The sequence below is a fragment of the Stegodyphus dumicola genome, chromosome 11 (genome assembly GCF_044657685.1).
Source record: "Stegodyphus dumicola isolate Sdum_Otavi_A_Nest chromosome 11, ASM4465768v1".
Taxonomy (NCBI): domain Eukaryota; kingdom Metazoa; phylum Arthropoda; class Arachnida; order Araneae; family Eresidae; genus Stegodyphus; species Stegodyphus dumicola.
This window is the reverse complement of record NC_140778.1, coordinates 87618437-87642847: the sequence shown is the minus strand read 5'-3', so window position 1 is coordinate 87642847 and position 24411 is coordinate 87618437. Positions and strand designations below refer to the sequence as shown.

The following is a 24411-nucleotide window of genomic DNA, read 5'->3' as shown; positions in this document are numbered from 1 at the left end:
ATAAAGACATGAAGAAAGTGACAGAGAGGTTAGTGAAAATGAAAAAATTTCGATTCACAAGTTAGTCGGTATTCTTGGCACAACAATTACTGGACTTGAACAGCTGAACTTTGTAACTGAACAAGAAATTATGTCTGTTTATAGAATTAAAGAGAAAGTATTCGCACATAAAACAAAGCAACTTAAACAACTTACATTGAAAGAAATGTTTAATAAAGTAAACAAATAAATATTAAGCCTTTTTTTTTGTAAATTTTGATCATAATTGCACTTTATTTCATAAATTATGGTTTCATATTTTTAATTTTATAATTTCTACATGCCATCTTACCAGATTTAAATTGATGATCTATAATCCGGAAAAAAACCCTAATTCGGAATCGCTGAAGTCCCGACAAGTCAGGATTAAAGACTTTGTACTGTACTACTCAGCTTGCCAAACTCCTGCATTTCTGAAAAAAGTTTGTTGACCCTGATTTAAATGATAATGTTATCCCGTTGAACATTCATGAAACACTTAATATTATACGAAATTCAGCTTTAAAAAATTCAGCATTTTATGGAAGTACAATATACATTGATTTACAAAAATTGTGTGTGTTGTTATCAATAAATGTAAACAAACTGTGAGTATGGAAATTGGTTGGTTCACATCATTGCACAATGTACGTATACGTATATATATATTCTAAATAAAAGTAAATTAAAAAGGCTATGACCTGTGCTAAAGCTGCAAGGTACTAAACCAATAATTTGTAATCAGAAAACTTTTTATATACCATCTCCAAGGAACAGAAATTCAACTAAAACCATGAATATAAATTGTTTATTTAGTATTTTAATTATTAATTAGTATTAACTAGACCTTTATATACAGTCAAAAGTCTTTAATCCGGACTCGTCGGGACTTCGGCGATTCCGGATTATAGATCATCAGTTTAAATCTGGTAAGATGGCAGGCAGAAATTATAAAATTAAAAATATGAAACCGTAATTTATGAAATAAAGAACAATTATGATCTAAAGAGTATCAAAATTTACAAAAAAAAAAAAAAAAAAAAAAAAAAAAAAAAAAAAAAAAAAAAAAGGCAGCTTAATATTTATTTGCTTACTTTATTAAACATTTCTTTCAATGTAAGTTGTTTAAGTTGCTTTGTTTTATGTGATAATAGTTTCTCTTTAATTCTATAAACAGACATAATTTCTTGCTCAGTTACAAAGTTCCGCTGTTCAAGTCCTATAATTGCTGTGTCGAGAATACCGATTGATTTGTCAATCGAAATTTTTTCGTTTTCAATAGCCTCTGTGTCACTTTCTTCACTATCGGAAGCGAATTATAATGACGAGGAATTTGATTTAAATCATATCAAAGACGGAGTACATCGAGATGAAATACTACATTTAGTAAGGAATTATAAGCCAAATAAAATAAAAACATCTACCCTGAAGATAAGGATAGTGCTGACAGATCAACTTTCAATTCATTGCATGCCACGGCGTCTTAAATTCTAAAAAAATTAATAACATTGCCTCAATTAATTATAACAAGCCTTGATGAACTAAACTTGGGTAACTGGAAATGAATGACAAAATGTACAATTTCAAAGCTTTCTTAATGAATTTTTTACTGCTCAAAACCTTTCCTGCTTCCTTCACTTCCTCTTTTTAATTGTTCATTATATTATCAAGTAATAATGATTATGTGAAATTAAACAGCTGTTTTAACAACTAGAATTTAAAATTAAATTTTAGAAATTATTAAGATCAGAGATTATTTTAAAGATCAGAAAGTGCTGAGTTTTTTATTTAGCACTTTTTGATTATCTGCACCTTGGGTTTCAACATTCAATAGAATTGCTATATTTCTGGCATGTATATTCATGTCTAGTGAATTAAGTACGCATGGATTACATATTTTCTGTTTAAATTTTTTTTAAATTTTATGTTAGGGAAGAGTCCAAGACCATAATATCCACTAATTGTAAAAAATAAATATCAAGCTTTACAGACTTTTCTCTTTGCTCAGTAGAATTTTTTTTAATGTTTCTTTTTGTTATTTTATCAACAGAACAGTATCTATGTATCGTTAAGTCAGAGCCCCAAGACAACAGTGAAGCAAGTGGGGTACTTGTCTTAGGTGAGCAACTAGAAAGGGAGCAAATTAATTGCAAACATTTAGAAATTCACTTTAAAAAATAAATTATGATTGTAAACTTTCAGCATTGGAACACATCAAGAATGATCAAAAGAATTTTGCACTATAAATAACCCATCTACTTAAAAGAAAAATTGACAAGATTCATATACTCAAAATCGCAGAGATTTCATAGTACTATACGTACTGTTTTCTAACATATTAAAATTGCTGTAAATGAGCTGCATAGACAAAACTTGATTAGAAAGCACCATGCTCTCAACATTAATAATTCTCTAATAGTAATTCTCTTTAATTTGAAAATTAGCTTTAACCTTGTCATAAAAAGCTTTGAAAAGTCCATTAATTGAGTATGGATGGCAATGTAATTGCATTACAAGCAACATAATTATTGTAGCAGACCTAATTCATAAAAGCCCGATTGGAATAGTACTGGAAGACTAAACAAGGATGTCGGAAAATGAAATGTACAACATTATTAGCCTTTTGCTTCATTTTGTTTTGTGTGTCAGGCAATGTTAGACATGACATACAAATAAAACATATGTTTCGAGGTTTTGTCTTATTATATCCATATTTCATTGGAACTGTACATTCGTTTTTTTATTTAGATCTATTTTACAGAACAGTTATACATATTGTTAAGTAGATTAAATGAATCAATACATTTTTTGTTAAGCATGCCATATAAACTTAATAAGGTAAGACATGATTTTTATTCCAAGTTGTACCTAAAATTTTGATTTTTTTTTTGGGGGGGGGAGGATTTAAGACAAACAGTTTTAGCTAATTGAAAGATAGTAACTGATACTGATATAAAGGAAGTTTTCTTAAAATATTTAGTTTTGCTCCATTGATTAAAAGATAAATTTAACACATTGCAGCCTCCTGAGCTAACTAGTGAGAGGAGATAAAAGTAAAAATAAAACACAAAGCACCATACATTTATTAACTTTAAAATTGTGCTTATAATGTAGGAATAAGATGAGAATGACAGTCTATAAAAATACTACCTGCAAATGATCTAATGTATTTTAAAATTAGAATTAGCTGGTAAATAAAATTTTGCTTAAGATCATATAAGCCCTTCATTGGCCTTAAACAAAATTTTATTTTACTACTGAAATGGGTGCAAATATGAAAGACTAATTCATTGATTACAGTAAAGCACATAGGATTATTCTGTGTTAGGAGTTATGATTTCTTGAAGGAGATTTGGTAATGATGCAGTATGTGAGTTACTGTGTTTATCTTTGATGGTCCCACTAAATTGTCTTTTTGAAATAAAAAAAGATTAGGAATACATAAATGAAAATGATTCAATTCATAAATTTAACAATCTATTAAATTTCTAATTCCATTAAATTTTACAAAACAAAAGCAGGAATGGCCTAGAGGCATTTTATTTTTTAGTCAGGCCACGGTCAACAAAGCACAATTCCATTGTTAGTATATTAGTAACACCTATAGGATTGTCAAGAATTCAATCAATCCTGCAGATGACGGCAAAATAAATGACTAAAATAGCAACCAATTTCAGTAGTGCCATTTAGAAAATAAATAAATAAAGAGGTAGATTGGATACTACATCATTATCCAATATTCTGAGGGAACTCTAATGTACTTAAATTATACAATCTAAAAATCTTACAACTATATGTTATCAACTAGTATTGAGATAACTATCACTGTTACCTACTCAGTCACTTGTGCACACGAACAGCAATGAGAAAAACCCAGGAACATACAACTTATTATTTAGTAATTGCTAAGAAGAGTTTTTACAGTAATGATGTAGTATGCAAACTACTGCTTTTATTTAGTTATTTCTTAGATGGCACCATTAAAATACTATTTTTAAAATTGGACGTGCAATAAAATAACATGCAACAGAAATGATTAAATCAACCACCCATTTTAGTGCTTCCATCTAAAAAATAGCTAACCAAAAGCAGATCACAGACAACATGATTACCATTTCCACAATCGGAGATATTTCTTTAAGATATATGTTAAAGTGAAAAAAAGGAAAACAAATAAGCTATACAAATTAATTGTACTTAACAGAATCTGAAGCAGCAATGAAAATGTGTTTGTATAATTGTAAGAAAGCCAAATGGTTTGAACTTGAAAAACATATTCATTTTGCATCAGCATTACAATCTACATAGGATTATCAGAGTAAACTAAGAGTTATTATGAATTTTGAATCTTTTAAAGGTAATTATAGCAGAAAAGTATTGCAAACTTTATATAATAAAACTACAGCTCTTATTAAAATCTGGGATACTTTCAGTTGTAGAAAAACTTGCAGCAAACTATTTTCTATTGAACGATATATTGCGTGCCAGTATTTATTACCAGCAATTGTTAAATTTAATTTGCGATTCGTATCTCTTGTAATAGTATTCTTGTTTCCAAAGCTAGTATTGTCAATAAAAAGTCTTTTTTGAAAGTACGTCATTCTATTTAATTCCTTATTAATCGAGAGATTCTTAAATTTTTTTTACAAAGTTTAAAGAATCAATGATGTTCGAATTTGAAATTCTTTCTAAAATCAAAGAAAAAATCCTCCAAAAAGGCATCTCTCTTCATAGGGCAGATCGCTGTCATATTTTTGCCATATTCAAATAACCTAGAATCAAAATGTGAAATATTTTTCTTTCATCTTTAACAGGGTTTATAGCCACATTTTAGTTAAAAAAACAAGTACCTATAAGCACTTTTCAAGCACATTTTAAGAAAAAAATAAGGACCTGTCTAATTACATTATACATAACTGCATAACTTCAAAAATTAGACTTGTAATTCAAAATATGAGAAATGCAGTATTTATTAAGAAAGAATAAGCATTACCTCAACCTTGGAAAATAATTACTTTTTTTAAAATTTTAAATAACAGTTCAATTTGCAGAACTAGTTTACAATGAGGGGAAAAAAAACTATGCAGAACTAAACTATATTATAAGATTTAATGATGAAATTTCAGTTCAAAATAGAAGAAATAAATAATAATAAGGCATATTTATTCTATTCGCTTGGAACTTAATAATAAATACAATTTATTTTTCCATTCATATTGATATTTAACTAATTTAAATCTAAATTCTGAACATTTTCTAAATTTTCATCGTATATCACTTTTTCCTTAACAGATATTGCAAGTAAAGTAATTTGAGTAAAAAAGGAGAAACATTTCTGAAATCAGAAGACAGAAATTTGCTTCATGCAGTCATCCTTTAACAGTAAAAGCTTAACTACCCGCATACTTGAAAATTGACGAATATTCGGACAGTCGAGCGTAACTTGAAAAAGAGGAGCGGAGGGGGGGGATAGACTGTAGCCGTTCTTTAGATTTTTTCGCTAAATAAATGCTTTTGACATTTTGATATGTGCATCATATAAAAACAAACTAACGGAACAGAAAAATATTCTGCTTAGCAAGGACAGTAAAACTCTTTTAAGTGTTCATAAACAAATCTGGGACCGAACATCAAAATTAATTATATTTGCAAAATATCGCAAACATTATTGCGTAATACGTGCGCCGTAATTCTTCCCTACATGATATTATGCAATCGGATTCAACAGCTGCTGGTATTGGGAGAATAAAGAACTAAATAAAGGAAAAGAAAGAGACTTACCAATCTGGAGTGTTTTTCATTCTAATTTTCAACAGACTGCATTAAATTTCCGGAATAGAATCATTCTTCGCTTGGGTTGGTAGACCGCAGAAATTTTAGTCCTATTCAATCCAGATTGGAAAGTGACAAAAAAAAAAAAAAAAAAAAAAATCCTTTGCTTGTTTTGTAGCGAACTGTAACAGTTTCAATATTCGAGATTTTGCGGAGAGAGGGGAGAACCTCCCAACCTTCGTACTGTATAAAAATGAAATTATTTTGACTATTCAATTACTTTCCCTTTATTTAAGCCATTCCGAATATTATTAATTAGAAAGCTAATCTGTGTTAAAACACAACCATTTTTGGAAGTTTACTACACTTCAGCAGTTACTACAACTATGTTATTATAAACATTCATACATATGCTCATAATATAAGCATAATGATCATAAGAAACATGAATATGAACTGACCAAGCAGAACGAGAATGCAAATTATCAAGATCTTGATAGAAATTCAAACATGTGTAGTATTTGGGTGGGAGATGCCAAGATGACCGAAAAGAATGCCGAATGTACCGGAATTTTCTACTGCTTTCGCAATTCTTTGACCAACAGAACGACGGGCACCTGTCTGTACTCTCCGCGCACACCAAAGGTTATGCTAATGCAGAGAAAGGGGGGGAAAGCTATTTCCGGGAGTATGATTCACCATCTGACATTCCATATTAGGAAGAAAAGTTGTTTATTTAGTTTCGGCTTTGGTACGGGGGAAAAACTGCGCGTTCATTTAAAAAAAAAGCACTAAAAGCCAAAAATAAGCACTAAAAACAAAAAAATAAGGGCTTTAAAGAAAAAGTAAGCACCTATAAGGGCCTTTATATTTTATTTTCAAATATAAGGACTTATAAGCACTTATAAGGACCGCTACGAACCCTGTTTAACTCCACGTTGTGAAAAACCATATCAAATTATTAGACACACACAAATAAAAAACGAATCCATTATAACTGAAGAAAGTTTTACAGATTTTATGGAAAAAAAAAAAAGATATAAAACTGGTTGTGATTTAGCAAACAAAACTGTTTATAAGATGGAAAAAAATGCTCTCGATATTCAAAATGTTCAAGATCAGTATATGATAAAAAGACCAAAATTTGTTAAATTTTTCCTTGTCAAGACTTTTTAGCGCATTTAACTTAAATCTGTAATCATTGCCAAGCATAATGTCAACATAAAAAGTTACCATACTCTTTTATTATTTAATTTCTAACATAAAAATTGTGTAGGGTACGAACTGCGCGAAATTTGATCGAAGATCTCTCCTCCCTCTTATCTAATCCACGAATTGCGCAACGTTTTATTGTCCCCTCTTTCTAAGAACTTGAATTCCCAAGAAGATGGGCGCTACAAAAAGTCATTTATTGCCATTAATGGGACATTTTATTGAGACTGCAAGCTTCTATTTTCGTTTATCAATATTGTAGAAATTGTGCATACAAAACAAATACTAATTTAAAATCTGGCGTGTGCTAAGTAAAAATGTAATTAAAAAGTAAAAATGAATTTCTTTTAGACTTATTTTAAAGTTTTATGATGCTTAAAAGAATAATGAGCCAAATCTTTTTTATTCTCTGTAAGAATTAAAAACTTTCCAAGTTGTAGATTTTAGCTACTGATATATATATATATATATATATATATATCAGTTTTGAATAATAAAATTGATAGATTAATGACATACATAAAACGGATACATAATCAATCTATCAAATATTGGATTTGTACTGCAACTTTTATTTATTGAGAAGCCTGATTGCCTCTCAATATTAATTTGCAGTACTGTTTATCTAATTCTTTTCTTCTAGATAAATTTTAGAAAAAACTTCTTAGCATAATAATTTAAATTTATTTACAATTTATACGTCAGTGTTCCAAACGCATAGTAATGTGGTTATAATAGATTTCAAGCTAAGCTTTTTTTAAACTTGACTATTAATTTCTGCAAACATAACAAAAAATATTTTTAGCACACTTTAACATGGAATAATCTTTTGCACGCCAGTGAACTCTATTAAATTTCCCAGTCTAGTTCAGACATCTTGACTATTATTGATGTAATTTTTAAAAAATATAATTGGTATGTTTTATAATTATTATAATAAACGCAAGATGTTTGTAATGCTAATATGTATGTTTACCAATACTTTTTATTTTCTTTGTTAGCTGTTGCATTTATTACAGTTATTCAAGTAATTAGCCTGCTTGTTAAATATTTTTTACTTGTTCTTGTGATATGTAATTCTAGTTCTTTATTTTTATTTTCCTCTTGGCTACAATTGGCTTCAAAAAGTTGAATTGTAACCCTGTAGGCAACAGGGGGAAGAAATTTTGATTCGCACAGTTGCACTATAGCAGGGCCGGGGGGGGGGGGGATTTTCATTCGCGCATTTGGAATACACCCAAAAATTGTTTAGGCATCGCTACATAAGTCATTTACTCAAGTTGCCATGTCTTGATAAACATGCAGCAATGAAAGAAAATCATAATAAAAATATGGATTTGCCAGGTTGGCGTCATATCAACATTGTACTTATGTGGAATGTTTCGGTTTGAGATGTGTTCCAAAGCAGATACGCAGCAATGGAGCCAAATTACTGATTGTATAAATTTATGCTAAAATGATTGATTCTTCAATAGCAAGGTATTTTATTTAGTGTCAAAGTGAAATTAAGAATCAGGACATTCCAGATGTTTTATTATGAGCGAAAGGGGGAATCAAATGGGCATGCGTAAAGCCTACGAGAAAATGTAGTTGGTGGTTTTGAGGTAGGGATTTTAGATTATTCTGGATAATGGACGTCCAGATTTTGAACTTTGTACTGTACTCCTTTTTGCGTTAGGGTTGCTGCAATTATTTTTGGCAGCACTGGCATGAACAATAATTTGGCAATTTTTTTACAGTCCTCAAAACGGAATAGTACCAAAAATTGTAGCTACATGTTTAATAAAGAGATTACATCTTTATTCGTGGCAGATGAAGAAAATATGATTATGAATATATACTTGAAAAGTACAGAAATTTGGCTTTAGAGATAAACAGATCAACAGAATTTGAACAGACATGGAAAAGAAATGTTTATAAATCACATTCTCAAGAATCAGTAAAAACTAACTTTTTAGAAAAATATTTTTTCATGGTCAAAATTAAAGAAGTGTTATGTGTTTCAATCACAGAATTGAAATGGTAAATAAACATGGGCGTAAAAAAATGTATCTACATAAAAGATAATGATACATAACTCTGAAAAATAAAACAAGATATTTTGTAATTTTCATTTTCTAACCAGTGAAATAGTAACGTGATTAGGATTCAGGCAATTTAAGGAAGAAGCAGTATTTTCTAATTATTTGTATCCCCACTGGAAAGTTGCAAAGTCATTGTCGACTTTCTAGAAAAATATTTGTTTGGGTATTTTTATGTCTATTTTAATGATGCATCCAGTGCTACCTGTTCTTTTCCATATAAGACATGCATACTTTTCTTTGTGCTGTTTTTTTCCCTGTGTACATACTGATATGTTTTTGTTAAAAAGATATCAGAGAATTCTACAAACTCAGCATTGTACAAAATCTTGGCACTTAGATCCTAAAGGCAAAAAAGAGGCATATGATACCTTTGAGCAAGAGAATTAATGTGTGCAAAAAAATTCAGTTTCAGATTTTCACAAAGACAATGAAACCTGGACTATGTAGTCCACTGCTATGCTAAAATATTAAAATTCCCCTAGGAAAGATCATAATCTGGAGTCACACTGGCCAAAAATTTTCAGAAAAGTGAAAAGTCATCTGGGGGCATGATATGTGCATACAGGATACTTAAATTACTACATAAATGTTTTTTGCCAACATCATGGGTTGCCACACAAATACTTTTTGGCAACATGATGTGTTGCTTCATCAGTACCTTTCCATAGCTTTTTGATGGGGCTGTGGACAGTCAAAAACTACTGAAAGAGCTTATGATTTAGCTTTTAAATATCTATATGATAGGACTACAGCAGACTCAATCAGAAACACCTAATCTTAAAAATCAATTATTCTAGGACACACAAGCTGCTTCAAGATTAATTTTTTTAAAGTAAAATCACAAACACAATTTAAGTCAATCATATTGGAATTTGGAAGATGCATTAAAAGTATTTTTATGCTGCCAGTTGTGGCAAGAAAAACTTCAAATGATAGAAAATTATTAAGATCTCTACTTGGTCAAGACAAATGGTAAAACAGTACTTGATGATTATCTGCACCCCAGCCATGAAATCATGAAAAATATTCACGAGCAAAGCAAAATGTTGCCAAAATAATTAATGTGGCACTTTTTTATATAGAGATTTTATATAGATTTTTTATATAGAGACAATTTTGGCAAAATGCATTTATAATTTTTATTTATTTTTTATTATTTATTTATTATAATTTTTTCAATTATTTGTATTACCTTTATGTAAATAGCACATGTCTGTTTTGGCCAGTGTGTAATGCCATGTTTGCATGGAAACCAAATTTGCACAATTTCCCGATTTTTTTTAAGCAACAACAGATCACTATTTACATGAGAAAAATAAAAGTGCAGAAAAGATTGATCTCTATATAAAAAAGTTTGTGTTTTATTACCAACATTGCCTGCTCTTTAAATTTTGCTTATTGATTGCTCTTGTATGGACTTCTTAATGTGTCACCATTTTGAAAATGGCTGTTACTTTTTATGGAATAGCTTGGAGGAAACGTAGTCAACAACAAATTTGCGACTTTTTGGTTGAGCGTGCGGATAGTCAGAAAGAAGCAGAAAAATTTTCAAATATGATCATTCTCTCTATAGAACATTGGTTAAGTAGATTAAAAAAAAAGTTAAAAAGAAAGAATATTTTGCTTCATTAAAAGCAAGAAAAATTAAAATTTGAAAAATTAATGCAATACTTTTCACATTAGTTACAATATTTCATTACCATTTGCCATTTATGAAAATGGTATCCTTTAAGAGGAAAAAATATTTCAATCCCGTCAGTTTCATGTTAAATGATTTTCACAGTAATTTGAAGTTTCTGTACAATATGGAATGAAAAGGAAAAAAAAGCATAAATTGACTGGTGTGTAAATGAAGGTTTACTTAGTAGCCATTATAAGTGTCCTGTTTGTATGAAGGAAATGCGTATTGTCGAACACAAACATTGTTCAGATGGCTTTGAATGGATTTGTCACAAGAAAGGTTCAAATGCACACCATATAAAGTGCTTCATTAGAAAGGGAACATGGTTTGAGGAACGTTTTTGAATGTTGTTAAGGAATTTTGTGTGCAACAGACTGAAGACACAGACATTTCTAAATAAGGTAAGTTGATATTGCCTTTGCATAGTGCGTAGATGCAATAAGATGCGTTTTCTCTTTTATGTTATTTCATTGTTTGATTTAAAATGCAGTTTATTGAGATTATATATTTTTTGTTTAGCTCTAGTGTAGAATTGGGCACTCCTTCGATTTTTAAGTAAAAATATATTGATGTGTACATGGACAAAGCCAAGTCAGTGCATAATGCTGAGTTTTACATGTGTACATGGACACAGAGTTTGTGCAATTCTTCGACTTGTTATTTTGGTTTTATGTAGTGGCCATCTCGAAACTGTGCCTTGCTGCCACCAATTTTGTCGTCAAAAAAGAATCGCTGAAAAAACAAGGGGCACCCAATTGTAAACTTTTACCTTTTATTTTAATTATGTTTTACTGCATTATATTTTGGACGCCATTTTAGTGGGGAGGGTGTTGGATGTACACAGGAATGGCACCAAAAAATCACCAATTTTCGCCAAGGAGCACTCTGAAATTTTATTTTAACTTTTATTTTTTAATACTATTTAAGCCATTATTTGCTTTCATTTTAACATTTATTTTAATACTATTAAAGCATTTACTTTTACATTTTATATAACTCTTAATTGAAAAAAAAAAAAAAGGAGAGAAAGAGAAATATATAAGAAGAAAAATTTATGCACAAAACTAATAATATAGTTTAAATTTAAAAAAAAAATCATACATGCTTATAAAAAGTAATCCAAGCATTTGAGCTTCTTCATACAGATCCCCTTCTTCTATGTGTTTCACAGCTTCCCATGACCGCTTTAAGGGAGAAAAAACATATCAATTTCATTGCAAAATAAAACCTTAAATTATAAGTACATAAGAATTTTCTTTAATATTATGCATAGCGGTACCTTGCACAGTGAACGTCTTGCCTAATGAATTTGGCCCTGCATTATGAGCTGCACAGACATTTTGTCATGCATTAAACATAGAGCTAAACTGATTTTACTTTCTGCTTTAAGGGCACATAAACACAAAATACAGCCTGCGCACACAGATAACAATGAGCTTAGAAGATAAAAAATTAACATTTCTTAAAATTCTAACTCTACTGAAGAACTAGACAGCCTTCTTAACCAAGAATATTAGGAAAAGAAAGTTTTTTGGTACTATTCGGTTTCGAGGGCCGTAAAAAATCGCCAAACTATTGCTGATGCCAAAAATAATTGCGGCAACCCTAATGCAAGAAAGGAAGTATAATAGTAAATAACTATCTAAGATTGATGTTTTAATTTAGATGAAAAGTTAATTTTATATAATACTTTTTTATTATTATAATTTATATAAAAAGGGCTAAACATGACTGAATGGAAGCATAAGAGTAAATAACTATTTCAGATCATTATTATAATTTATATAAAAATTGCTAAACATAACTGAATGGATGTCTGTATCGCAATTTCGCTACCGAGTTATCGCTAAAGCATAATTTCATCTCGTTGGTTGTTCAAACATAATTTTCTATAATGAATGATGCTTTTTCTTTGAAAAAATTCTCGGTAAAGTGCAGAATCGCCCACTTATTTGTTTGCCGCTTTTTACAAGGGTAACAACAAATGGATTTTTGTAAATTTTCTTTTACTTTTTAAGTGAAAATAGGTCGACGTGTGCATAGATAAAGTCAAGGGTGTGCACAGTGCCATTTTTGTGCAATTCTGGGATTTTTTTTTAAGTGAAAATAGGTGGCTATTTACATGGATACCAAGTATGTGCAATTCTTAAAAACGTGTCAAACAGTGGGTGATTCTGCATTTTACCCAAAATTCTATTGCACACGTTTCGTCATGGGCAATTCCCAAACTTTTAAAACCATAGGATATCAAAAAGGATTTAAAATCAAAAAAGGATTTAAAAATTAAAATAGTATTTCAATGGCGTTTTAAGAAATATAGAACTACATAAACTTACGCAGTCTGAAATCAGCTCATATGCTAGATTTGGCGCGGTGTTAAATGGGCAAATGGCCACGTTTGCTAGATTTGGCGATTTTGAAAATACATTTTCATTGCAATTTTTTTACTGTCCTCAAAACGGAATAGTAACAGTTTTTTTTTTCTTTCAGAAGGAAGTTCTTTTATGATGAGGAGGAAAGAAACGTAAAGGGCCAATGTTTACAACTATAAGAAATCAACTAAAAAAGAGGAAATTAAACAAATTCTACAACCCTTAAAACAAAAATTTCTTTGAAAGTAGAAACACATTCGGTTCACAGATAAGCTTATGCTAAGGACAAAGTGGCTGTCAATTGATGACAATGCTGCATGCTACTAGAAAGGAGAGGAAAAACCTCCTTAGACAACATTTTTACACCTGGACCTGTGCAAAATTAAAGGCAGATGTACAAGTAAGATGGATAAGTCTTCTATTTACAGTTAAAGACTCATTTTAAACTGAATTAAAAAAAATTATTGTCTACATAGTGTACATAAATAATTCTGTAATTAATAAATTTGCAAATTCCTAGTATTTTCAATATTGGTGGTGCTTTTAATAGTTTCTGAAATTTTTACAATATTTAATGATGCTGTATCGAGTTCAGGAATGGAATAAAATTATTTCTATAATTACTTTTGAGAAATAGCATCTCACATAATGAACACCATTATGACATGAATCATACGAAGCACAACTGCACACAGACACATATTGCTAGTACTTAGGTAGTACACATATTGCAATCACCATAGTAGAAGTCAACCAATTTTCAAAAGTGTTCTTACATACAGCTAGAATTGCATCATTGGCACTTCATACACATTCCCTTTGTTGTATTAGGCCAATTTTAGAAAAATTAAGTTTTTTACGCTTGAACTCATTTTTCAAATATGTACCTGTGAGATCTGCCTGCAATAGGAATAACTGTGGTAAAATTTCTACAGGTAAACAGTATTTTGGTCCAAAACCGCTAAAGGGAATAATTGCTTTTAATCTTTAAAGTGATGCCTACAAACTTTTCATAACAATAAATGAAATACAAATTTTCTCACAAATCTGTTTATAGTGCTTTTTTAATATCAAAATTCTATTGAAAAAATGCAAAAAGTATACATGAGGCAAAGAAATATGTTGCCAAAATAGATATGTAGCAAACCATGATGTCATCAAAATATATTTATGCGGCAAGCCAGGTAAGAATTGGAGGATCCCTTCAGTCCACCTGGACACGAGTGTCCCTATAGTTTAAAAGAAGGGCAGCCAGTGACCCCACCCCCAAAATAATAATAATAATAATAATAAATAAGTAAGCACACCTAACACAAAATTACGAGCAAAAAATCACAACATAGAACAGCACAGATATCTAAAACCCATATAAATACAGAATACAATTTTAACAGAAGATTCCTATAAGCACACTATTTTCATTAATAAACTTCATTAGAGCAATGGTATATGATTTAAAAAAATTTAAATTAATGGAACTTGCATTAAAATCAGTAATGATTTTTAACATTACTGATTTTAATGCAAGTTAAAAATCCGTCTAGCAGCGGCTGTTAAACCATGATCAACCACAAAATGCCTATCATCACCTTCAACCTGACAACTATTACATAGTTTATTTTCCTGCAGATTAAATTGGTTGAAATAGAATGGAAACCTACCATGTTCAGTTAAATGCTGATTAATGCCAATATTATTCATACATTTCATCTTATTTCATCTTGTTAGTTCCGTAAATCGTTTGTTTTTAGATGAAGAGAACCACTGTGTTTTCTATTTGTTAATGTAAAACTCTTTCATTCTTTTAATAGTAATTTTCTTCAAGCCTGTTACTTCAATATCAATTGCACTGACATTTGAAACCGCCTGCTTCGCAAGGCTGTCTGCCCTCTCATTACCAATAAAGCCTATATGGGCTTTATAAGAACTCAAAATTTCTAAGCAACTTTTAATTTCAACAACTAATGGAAGGAAATTATGTGGGCAGGAGAGCACATGGAGAAGTGACAGGCAGGTCAGTGTAAATATTTACAGATGTGGATATACACTAGGTATTTTTAATCTATAATAAAGCTTGTTTGAAAGCTTTGCTTTCTACTTGGAAACTGAATTATATGTATTCAACTTAAACATTCTACAGTCTACCTCAATTCCATAGTAAAAAACAACAAAGGCAACTCCTACGCTCCCCCGATCCCAGAACCATATGTATATACGAGGCAAAAATTCGGAAACTAAGTACCGTTTTGAAAAAAAAAAAAAAATAGGAAAACAATTTTTTCGAATCCAATTTTATTTTTACATGAAAATACATGTCTTAAAACTATTTTTCAACATAATTTCCGCCAATGATCAAACACTTGACATAGCAGGTGACCAGTTTTTGTATACCATCATCAAAGAAACTTCCCGCCAGTTTCGATAATCACGACTCCACAGCATTTTTCATGTCATCGTCAGATCCAAAGCGCTTGCCACCAAGCTCGCGCTTCATGTGCAGGAACAAGTGATAGTCGGACGGCGCCAAGTCCGGGCTGTATGGCGGGTGATCGAACTGCTCCCAACGAAACTGTCGAATTAACGATTGAGTGACACCAGCAGTATGGGGCCGAGCATTGTCATGGAGCAACACAATTCCTTTACTGAACATTCCTCTTTGTTTGTTTTGAATGGCACGCCTTAGTTTTGTTAAAGCGCCTTAGTTTTGTTAAAGTCTCACAATATCGTGTCGCATTAATGGTTTCACCTCTGGGAAGAAATTCAGTAAGCAAAACGCCTTTCCTATCCCAGAAGACAGTGCACATGATTTTTTGTGATGACATTGTCACTTTGAACTTTTGTTTTTTCGAAGAATGAGTGTGTCTCCACTCCACCGATTGTTGTTTCGATTCTGGTGTGAAATGACACACCCAAGTTTCATCACCTGTCACAATTTGGTTTAAAAAGTTTTCTCCCTCATCACTGTACCACGTGAGAAATGTCAGGGCACTACCAAGTCGCATTGTTTTGTGAACATGAGTGAGCATTTTTGGAACCCATCGGGAACACAGTTTGCGATAATTCAAGCGGTCAGACACAATTTCGAACAAAACAGTACGTGAAATTTGTGGAAATGCCTCTGAAAGAGTTGTCATTGTGAAACGTCTGTTCTCATGAATTGCTTCATCAACTTTCCTTACCAAATCATCGGTGACAACAGAAGGCGAACCACTCTGAGCCTCGGCGTGGACATTTGTTCGACCTGCATTAAACATTCTTACCCACTTTCTCACCATTCCATCACTTATCGCGTATTCACCGTAAACTTCTGTCACTTGACGATAAATTTCAGCCGGTTTAACATTCCTCGCGTTTAAAAATTTAATCACGGCTTGAATCTCACAGTCAGCGGGAGAACCAATTGTCTTAAACATTTTGAATGTGCACAGCAAACTGAAAACACAACATAGAGCAACCAAAATGGCGACAATTGAAAGTCAGTGAACAAGAAAGACTAGTGCGCATGCGCGGGACGCCTACCACAGAGCTGCGACGGCGCTAGAATGGAACGGTACTTAGTTTCCGAATACGCTACGTTTATCAGATAGATCAACAGTTGGAAAACTTTTATCAAAATCAAAACCAAATCTATTGGAAGGATGTATTAAATGAATATTAAATTTTTCAAAAACATTTTTTGTGACCAAAAAATCTTCATACTTTTCAATTCCATTTGTCCAGTTCTAAGTAAAAATTTATCATAATAAAATTCGTATAAAATTGAGCAGCCAACAAAAAGATGGTCTCGGTAGCCATTGTTTTAAAACAGTGGGTTGTTACTGTATGCTTATTTTCCTAGTGCTCCAGCTCTGAGCTTAATGCAACTGCAATATATTAATTGCCATCACTTGCTTTTCTATACAAAGGAATTTTGCCAGGACAGAGTTACCCCAAAATCTGCTCATTTGCAGCAAGTGTGTAATACACAGCTTAAAGCTATACAGTCAAGAAAACAATACTGTTAACATAATATGGTACAAAGGTTTAAAATATATAATATAAATTTACTTACGAAAACAGGACTTGTAATATCAATTTGGAGATCTTTTAAACAGCATTCAAACACTCTAATCATGAAATCTGCCTGAAAACAAAAAGATATATTTACCTAAAAAAAAAAAACCTTTCACTGAATAAGAAAATTCTGTATAAAACATTATAAACTCTGTATTAACCCTCTGGCTGCTCATCCCGCGATTTCCACGGGCAACTCAAATGTAGCAAATTCTGCTCATCCCGCGGGCATGTGTTTTTCTTCCTTTATTGAGGAGTGCATCCCGTTTTTTCCACGTTTAAACACTGAAATAACTTATATACAGTATTAGATGTTTAATTTACATTTTGGCTAAGAGGTATCGTTAGTTGTCCACTAAATTGCGCCGTTTGAAGGCACGTGGTATTACCACTCAAACTCCACATTTTACAGCTTTTTTCTTTCAGAAATGGCTGCTAGAAAACATTCAGCAATTTTCTTGATTATTTAATTAAATTATTGAATTATTAATTAGATTTATTGAATCTGGTGTAAAGACTGTGAAGTTGGACTTTGCCTTGAACCCTGTTTTGAATTCTATCGTGCTAAACTGCATTTCTAAGGTATTTTTTCCTCAGTGCTTTATATTTTCTTAAATTTTATACATTTTACCTTTTTATATTATGCAATAAATAGAAATTAACTGTAATTCGACTCAAAACTATTTAAAAAAAAATTTTTTTTTGGTGAACACATCTGAAACTGGTTTTTCTGGCAACTTAGTTTTTCATGATAAAAATCTATATAAAAAAATATTTTCTTAGATAGGAAAACTGCATTTTTCAATTCTCCAATATATATGGATTTAAAATATGAAAAAAAAATTACACAATTTTTGAAGCGATTTTGATCTAAAAATTGAGCAGTCAGAGGGTTAATGTACAATAATTATTGTATACAATGTCTCACAAAAATGATCGGCCATTATAATTTGTTTTTTTACTTTTTTAAACAATAGGAGAAAAGCTTTCAAATAAAACATTAAAGAATATTTTCCCTCAGCATACGTATTTTCTTAGCTCTCTCTTTGTACTAAATACATTTGAAAAAATTAAATAGTAAATTTTAAAAATAATATTTTAAGCCGAAATAGAAAGATATAAAATTAATCGGACATTTTCATAATTTTTCATTAAAATCATCTACAATAAATAATAAATGAAATTTTATGGAATTAATTTGAATAAAGAAGCTAGGCAAAAAATCATTTGCTTTTATAATTCAAACGTTTTCTTTAGAAAATATTCGTTATTTTAATGTTTTCTTGCAATGGCTCGGTCACGAAAGGAAACATCGTTAGAAACCTGCAGATTAGTCATTTATCTACATCAAAAGGGAAATCTATTAGAAAAATTGCCTGTTTACTTAATTTAAGTAATTCTACAGTTTTTGATATTATTAAGCATTATAAGATATAGAAAAAGATAGATAGATAGATATTCAAAACAAAAGAAGCCCTGGAGGAATATCAAAAAGGATCCAGATTGAGTGCTCCCAAACTTGTGGAACTTCATGAATTATATGGAATATGTGCAAATCCAGAAACTGTAAGAAGAGTAATGCAATTTGCAGGATATCATGAGCGAGTAGCAAGAAAATGTTATGTCAGTAAAAAAACGTAAAACTTTGACTTGCTTTTGCAAAATTAGTTAAACAACAGACACACGACTAGAATTTCGGAAACAAAACTTAGTACTAAGTATTAAACATGGCAGAGGAAGAATTATTGTATGGGAATCTATGGTACATATTTTGGTGTTGGTAATATAGAGTTTGTAGATGGTATTATGGTTCAGTATAAATACCTTGTTATTTAGAAGCAAAATTTGACATCATCAACACAAAAACCGGTACTTTTCTGTTTCGCCGGCACAAATCTCGCTGAGCAGACTTTACTGGCGACAACACACGGTATACACATAAAACATGTTAACAAATGTTAGTTCAAAGGATTTTTTATTTTGAAGGCATAAACATTTTAATATAGTTTAAAATTTTGTAAGAAGGCAATAAATAAAGACAATAAATTTGTAAAACGAAATTAATTTAGGAATTTACTATGCTTTTATGGTACAGCATCCTGATTCGCTGGTTCATATCACGTGACTCCAAGTGATCTCATCTCACATAAACCTACAAAAATCTAATTCTCTCAGTAATTTCAAGTTATCCAGTTATTAGTTCATTCTACATTAATTTCAAGTTAAATCTTAATATGGAATAGAAGTTTAAATGCAAGAATCATTTTTATTCGTACAAATAGCTTACTCAGAAATTATGTAAAACTGCAGTGCTTTACTTCACTATTGCATTCGCATTAGAAACTGATGAATTTAACCCTTACTTTGCCTTTTCTGTATTTTCGCCTTCGGATGAACGGTGTGATTGCATCCTGATTGACTTCTTGCAAAAATGCAATTTTATGCCAGTATTAAAAGAAAAAATCTGATAAGAAATGATTGCGACTTGTTTCAAAAATGAGGCGTAAAAGGTTACCAGCGAGGATATTCCGTTTGGCATCGGTTGTACCATTTTCGATGACTTTATCGCTTGCGCCGGCAAAATGGAAAAGTACTCAAAAACCATATACAAAATAGTTTTAAATTCTACCAGGACAATGATCCAAAACATACTGCACACACTGCTAGGCTCTGGCTGTTATATCAGCAGAAGTAAGTAAGGCTCTACCTCAATCGCCAGATCTTAATCCTAATGAACATATTTGGCAGGAACTGGAATCAAAAATTTGAAAAGAGAGCATATCAGCATAAAAACTTCATATACAAAATAGTTTTAAATTCTACCAGGACAATGATCCAAAGCATACTGCACACAGTATTAGGCTCTGGCTGTTATATCAACAGAAGAATCAAGTAAGGCTCTACCCCAATCACCAGATCTTAATTATACTGAACATATTTGGCAGGAACTAGAATAAAAAATTTGATAACAGAGCATATCTTCGCAGGGTAAAAGTATAGTTTAGGGTACCCCTTGGCGAAACTAGGCGATTTTTAGTGGTACATGGATACCGATTTTGTGCAATTCTTTGACTCGTTATTTTGGCTTGCGAAGTGGCGATTTTTGCGCCAAAAATCTCCGCTACACAAAGCCAAAATAACAAGACAAACAATTGCACAAACTCAGTATCCATGTACACATCGACTTATTTTCACTTAAACCCCTCTCCCCCCCGAATCGCACAAAAAATGGCATTGCGCACTCCTTTGACTTTATCCATGTACACATCGGCCTATTTTCACTTAAAAAAAATCACAGAATTGCACATAAATGGCATTGCACACTCTTTTAACTTTATCCATGTACACGACGACCTATTTTCACTTAAAAAAAATCCCAGAAGGTTGATCTTTACAATATGGTAACTGGTAGTTTGGCGACATTTTGGAGGCGATAAAGGTTACTACCTGGCACTTTGGTAATAATGTGAGCAGTACTCAGTTCCGATTATGCATTATTTTGTGTGAGGGAAATGAGAGATCATGGGATATGTCATGTGATATTAATGGACGAATTACGGTTCTTTAATCGGAAAAGGGGGGAAATCCGGAAAAAATCTGGAAATTTTGTATTTGGCTTTATTCTGTGTTGTGTGAAACAGTGTTCGTGAATTTTTGGATCCCATGGCCATAACTAAAGTGAATTCGAAATGGATAGTTATGTATATATTAATTTAATGTATGTGCTCATTTATATTTTAAGTAGTGTTTTTGAATTTAATTATATTTTAATTAAATGATAGTTATTTTGTGAATTTTATGTCTGTAGGAATTTGGTATACGTTTTAGTTAAAGTAAACGTGCATGGAAATAATTTAAATATCTGACAATAAGTATTTGTAATCGTTGCGGTATGAATTCGTTGGTGACATGTATAATGTAATAGATGATTTAGAGGTAAATGTTTTGGGATATTTTTTTTATTTTATATGTGGAAATGTTCATTACTTTTTCGCGATCCGGTAATTTCATATATGTTCTTTTTACCGGGTTTAAAGATTGAGAAAATTGTCATGTATTTTCGTGAAATTTTTCTAATTTATGAGAAAAAAGCAGTGTACATGGATATAGTGAAGAGTGTGCGCAATGCCATTTTTGTGCAATTCTGGGATGTTTTTTTAAGTAAAAATAAGTTGGCATGTACATGGTTTAGTGATATTTTAATTAAATGACAGTTATTTTGTGAATTCTATGTTTGTAGGAATTTGGTATACGTTTAAGTTGAAGTAAACGTGCATGGAAATAATTTAAATATTTGATACTAAGTATTTGTAATGCTTGCGGTATGAATTCGGTGGTGACGTGTATAATGTAATAGATGATTTAGAGGTAAAAGTTTTTGGATATTTTATTTATTTTATATGTGGAAATGTTCATATTTGGAAAGGGTAAATACTTTTTCGCGATCAGGTAATTTCATATATGTTCTTTTTACTGGGTTTAAAGATTGAGAAAATTGTCATGTATTTTCGTGAAATTTTTCTAATTTATGAGAAAAAAGCAGTGTACATGGATATAGTGAAGAGTGTGCGCAATGCCATTTTTGTGAAATTCTGGGATGTTTTTTTAAGTAAAAATAAGTCGGCGTGTACATGGTTTATGTGTATGTGTTATTTTGAAAAACGCGTACGGAGTATGGTATTGTGCACTTTTTCCCAATTTTGCAGTGAATATTTATCATGATTAAGCAGTTTTGTTAGATAAAATTTCTAGCATAAGTGTAATTCGGCTAGTAGATTGTTGGAAGAAGTGTTCAGTAGATAAAAAGAAAAGAAACATGTCTTTACTTCGTGAAGACAAAATGGCGGCGGGGAAAAAAATAGAGGGTTGCTGTAGGAGAGTTGGTCGCCAAATTTTTGCCAAAAAAACGCCAAGTTACCATAATGTAAAGATCAATCTCCCAGAATTGCACAAACTTGCATTGTGCACTCCCTTTACTTTGTCCATGTACACATCGATATATTTTCACTTAAAAAGTCAAAGGAGCATCAAATTCTACAATATAGGCAAACAAAAAATACATAATCTCAATAAAATACATTTTAAACTAAACAATAAAATAACATAAAAAAGGAAAAAACATGTTATACATTTAAGCACTACCAAAAGCAAATATTCACTTACCATGATTTTTGAGTTTGCTTCGTACACCCAGAGCCACGTAAAAATCAAAATATCAATCATACTCAAATGACTTTTTTCAAACCAGGTACTCTTTCTGATCGAACGCTTCACATAGTGACCATCTGAACCTTTCTTCCCACAAACCCATTCACATCCATCTAAACGGCCTTTTACGTTCGACTAGACGCATATCCTTCCTACATACAGGACACTTATAATGGCTACTAAGTAAACCTTGATTTACACACCAGTCAATTAATCTTACTACATTCGGCCATTCTACCACCTAAAGAATCAAACAAACACACATCACAAAAACGCTTACAAAATATCCCATGATTCAAAATTTCCCAGAATCACGCACCAATTACGTCGCAATAGGGTTTCCATAACATTCAACTACTCAGGCTACCATAAATGAAACAACAACTTCGCCATAATACAAGGGGTATCTTAAAGTCTACTCTACCCATTCGCAGCAGCAACTGAAAGCAGTGGTTTAAGAGAAGTGGCATAAAATAAGTCCAGACATAACAAAAAACACTGTGGAGTCACTGCCAAAATATTAAATTAAGTGATCAATTAGGTAATCCCACAAGATATTAAGAAGCAAAAACAATATGTTTTTGCCATTTTTGGCTGTTACTAAAAGCGTCTGATTATTTCTGTGAGAATATTTTTCCACATTAAACAAAGGATACTGATTTTTGAATTTAATTTTTATCTTTTCAAAAATGTATTTACTACTAAAAAATTTTGAATTTATATATAAAAAAAATAAAAACCTTTCTTTTTGTTTTAATTTATTTTAGTTTTCATCTCCATTGGAAGATACAAAAACTCAAAGTGTCCAATCATTTTTGTAAGCCACTGTAAATACTGAATACATAAACAATAAAAGTACTGCATAAATAAATAATTACAAATCAATCTTGCATCTATAATAAAGTTTATTTGTTACAATACTACTATTTAAAAACATAATTCAAACAAATACCAGAAACAAAGTTTTGACTAAAATATTATATTGTGAGAGATACAAATCTTCATACCGTTGGAGTTTTTATATCCGACAAACGAACAGGAACGTTTAACGTTTTGAGACATTCATATATCTCTTCTTCAGATAACTTTTTCCCTTCTTCCATTATTTTGGCCAGAAATCTCTCACTTACACAAGATAAAACAGAGAAGAATTACAATGAAATTACATACTTCGTTCGTCCATGAAGCGATGTTGTTAAACTAAGCGCGCTGCTTGTTATGTTGCCAAACATAAGCCCTAAATATAAAAAGCTTAGACAAAATAGCAAGAAACATAAGACTTAGCACTAAAGAAGTAGAAATAAAGACTTAGCACTAAATATAAAGAGCCTCCCCCCCCTCCAAAAAAAAATAATTTTTAATCTGAAAGGTTCAGATTTTAAATTACGTCCAAAGCGGCGTTTTTTTAACGTTTTGCGTGTTACTTTTATTAAACACCATGTTCTTTGCCCTTAAACCATAAAATTCAGTTCAATAGCAATGTCGCAAAATAGTTTTAAAATGAGCATATCTTTAGAATTTCCGATACACAGTTCCGCGCGCTGGAGATAAAAAGGTTTTTTTCAACCCCTGTAGAATGTTGCCAATGCTCGCTTTTAAATCATTGAGTTTGTTAAACAAAAATTCGTTAAAGTTTTATAAAATATGAAATCGGTAATAAAACAAATTCCAAATTTCGAATTTAGTCTTCCACATGCCCATATTCGTAGGAGGATGACGTCATTCAAAATTCGATGGTTCTATGTACCGGTGTTTTTATCACAATGCGAGAAATAAACATACACTTATGCAGATTTTTCATTATTATTTAATTTCTCAAATATAATGCAGGTCTCTAACATTTGGTGGCAACAATTTGAAAAGTGAAACCGACATTTATAGTGATTCAACGTGAAATCGCAAAACGAAAACAATAGACCTTCAGGGACAAAGATCTTTTGGACTAAAAATCACTTCCGAAGGGGCGTTTTTTTTTTAACGTTTTGTGTGTTACCTTTATTTATTAAATATC

The 24411-nt window shown here is 31.2% G+C and overlaps 1 protein-coding gene across 3 annotated transcripts in view; it reads right to left on the bottom strand.

Moving 5' to 3' along the window:
- LOC118200128 (uncharacterized) overlaps window positions 1-23893 on the bottom strand; it is a 77978-nt gene extending 54085 nt beyond the window's left edge. Inside the window, exons 1-3 of one of the 3 annotated variants that reach the window (XM_085826970.1) lie at window positions 23408-23893; window positions 17191-17286; window positions 11869-11951 (exon numbers count right to left, since the gene is read on the bottom strand). In XM_085826970.1, coding sequence (XP_085683096.1) covers window positions 11869-11951; window positions 17191-17286; window positions 23408-23503 — 275 coding nt within the window. In that variant the 5' untranslated portion in view covers window positions 23504-23893. The remainder of the gene's footprint in view (window positions 1-11868; window positions 11952-17190; window positions 17287-23407) is intronic. The other 2 variants (XM_085826972.1, XM_085826971.1) reach the window with 2 other exon arrangements.
- Between the last annotated feature and the right edge of the window lie 518 nt (window positions 23894-24411).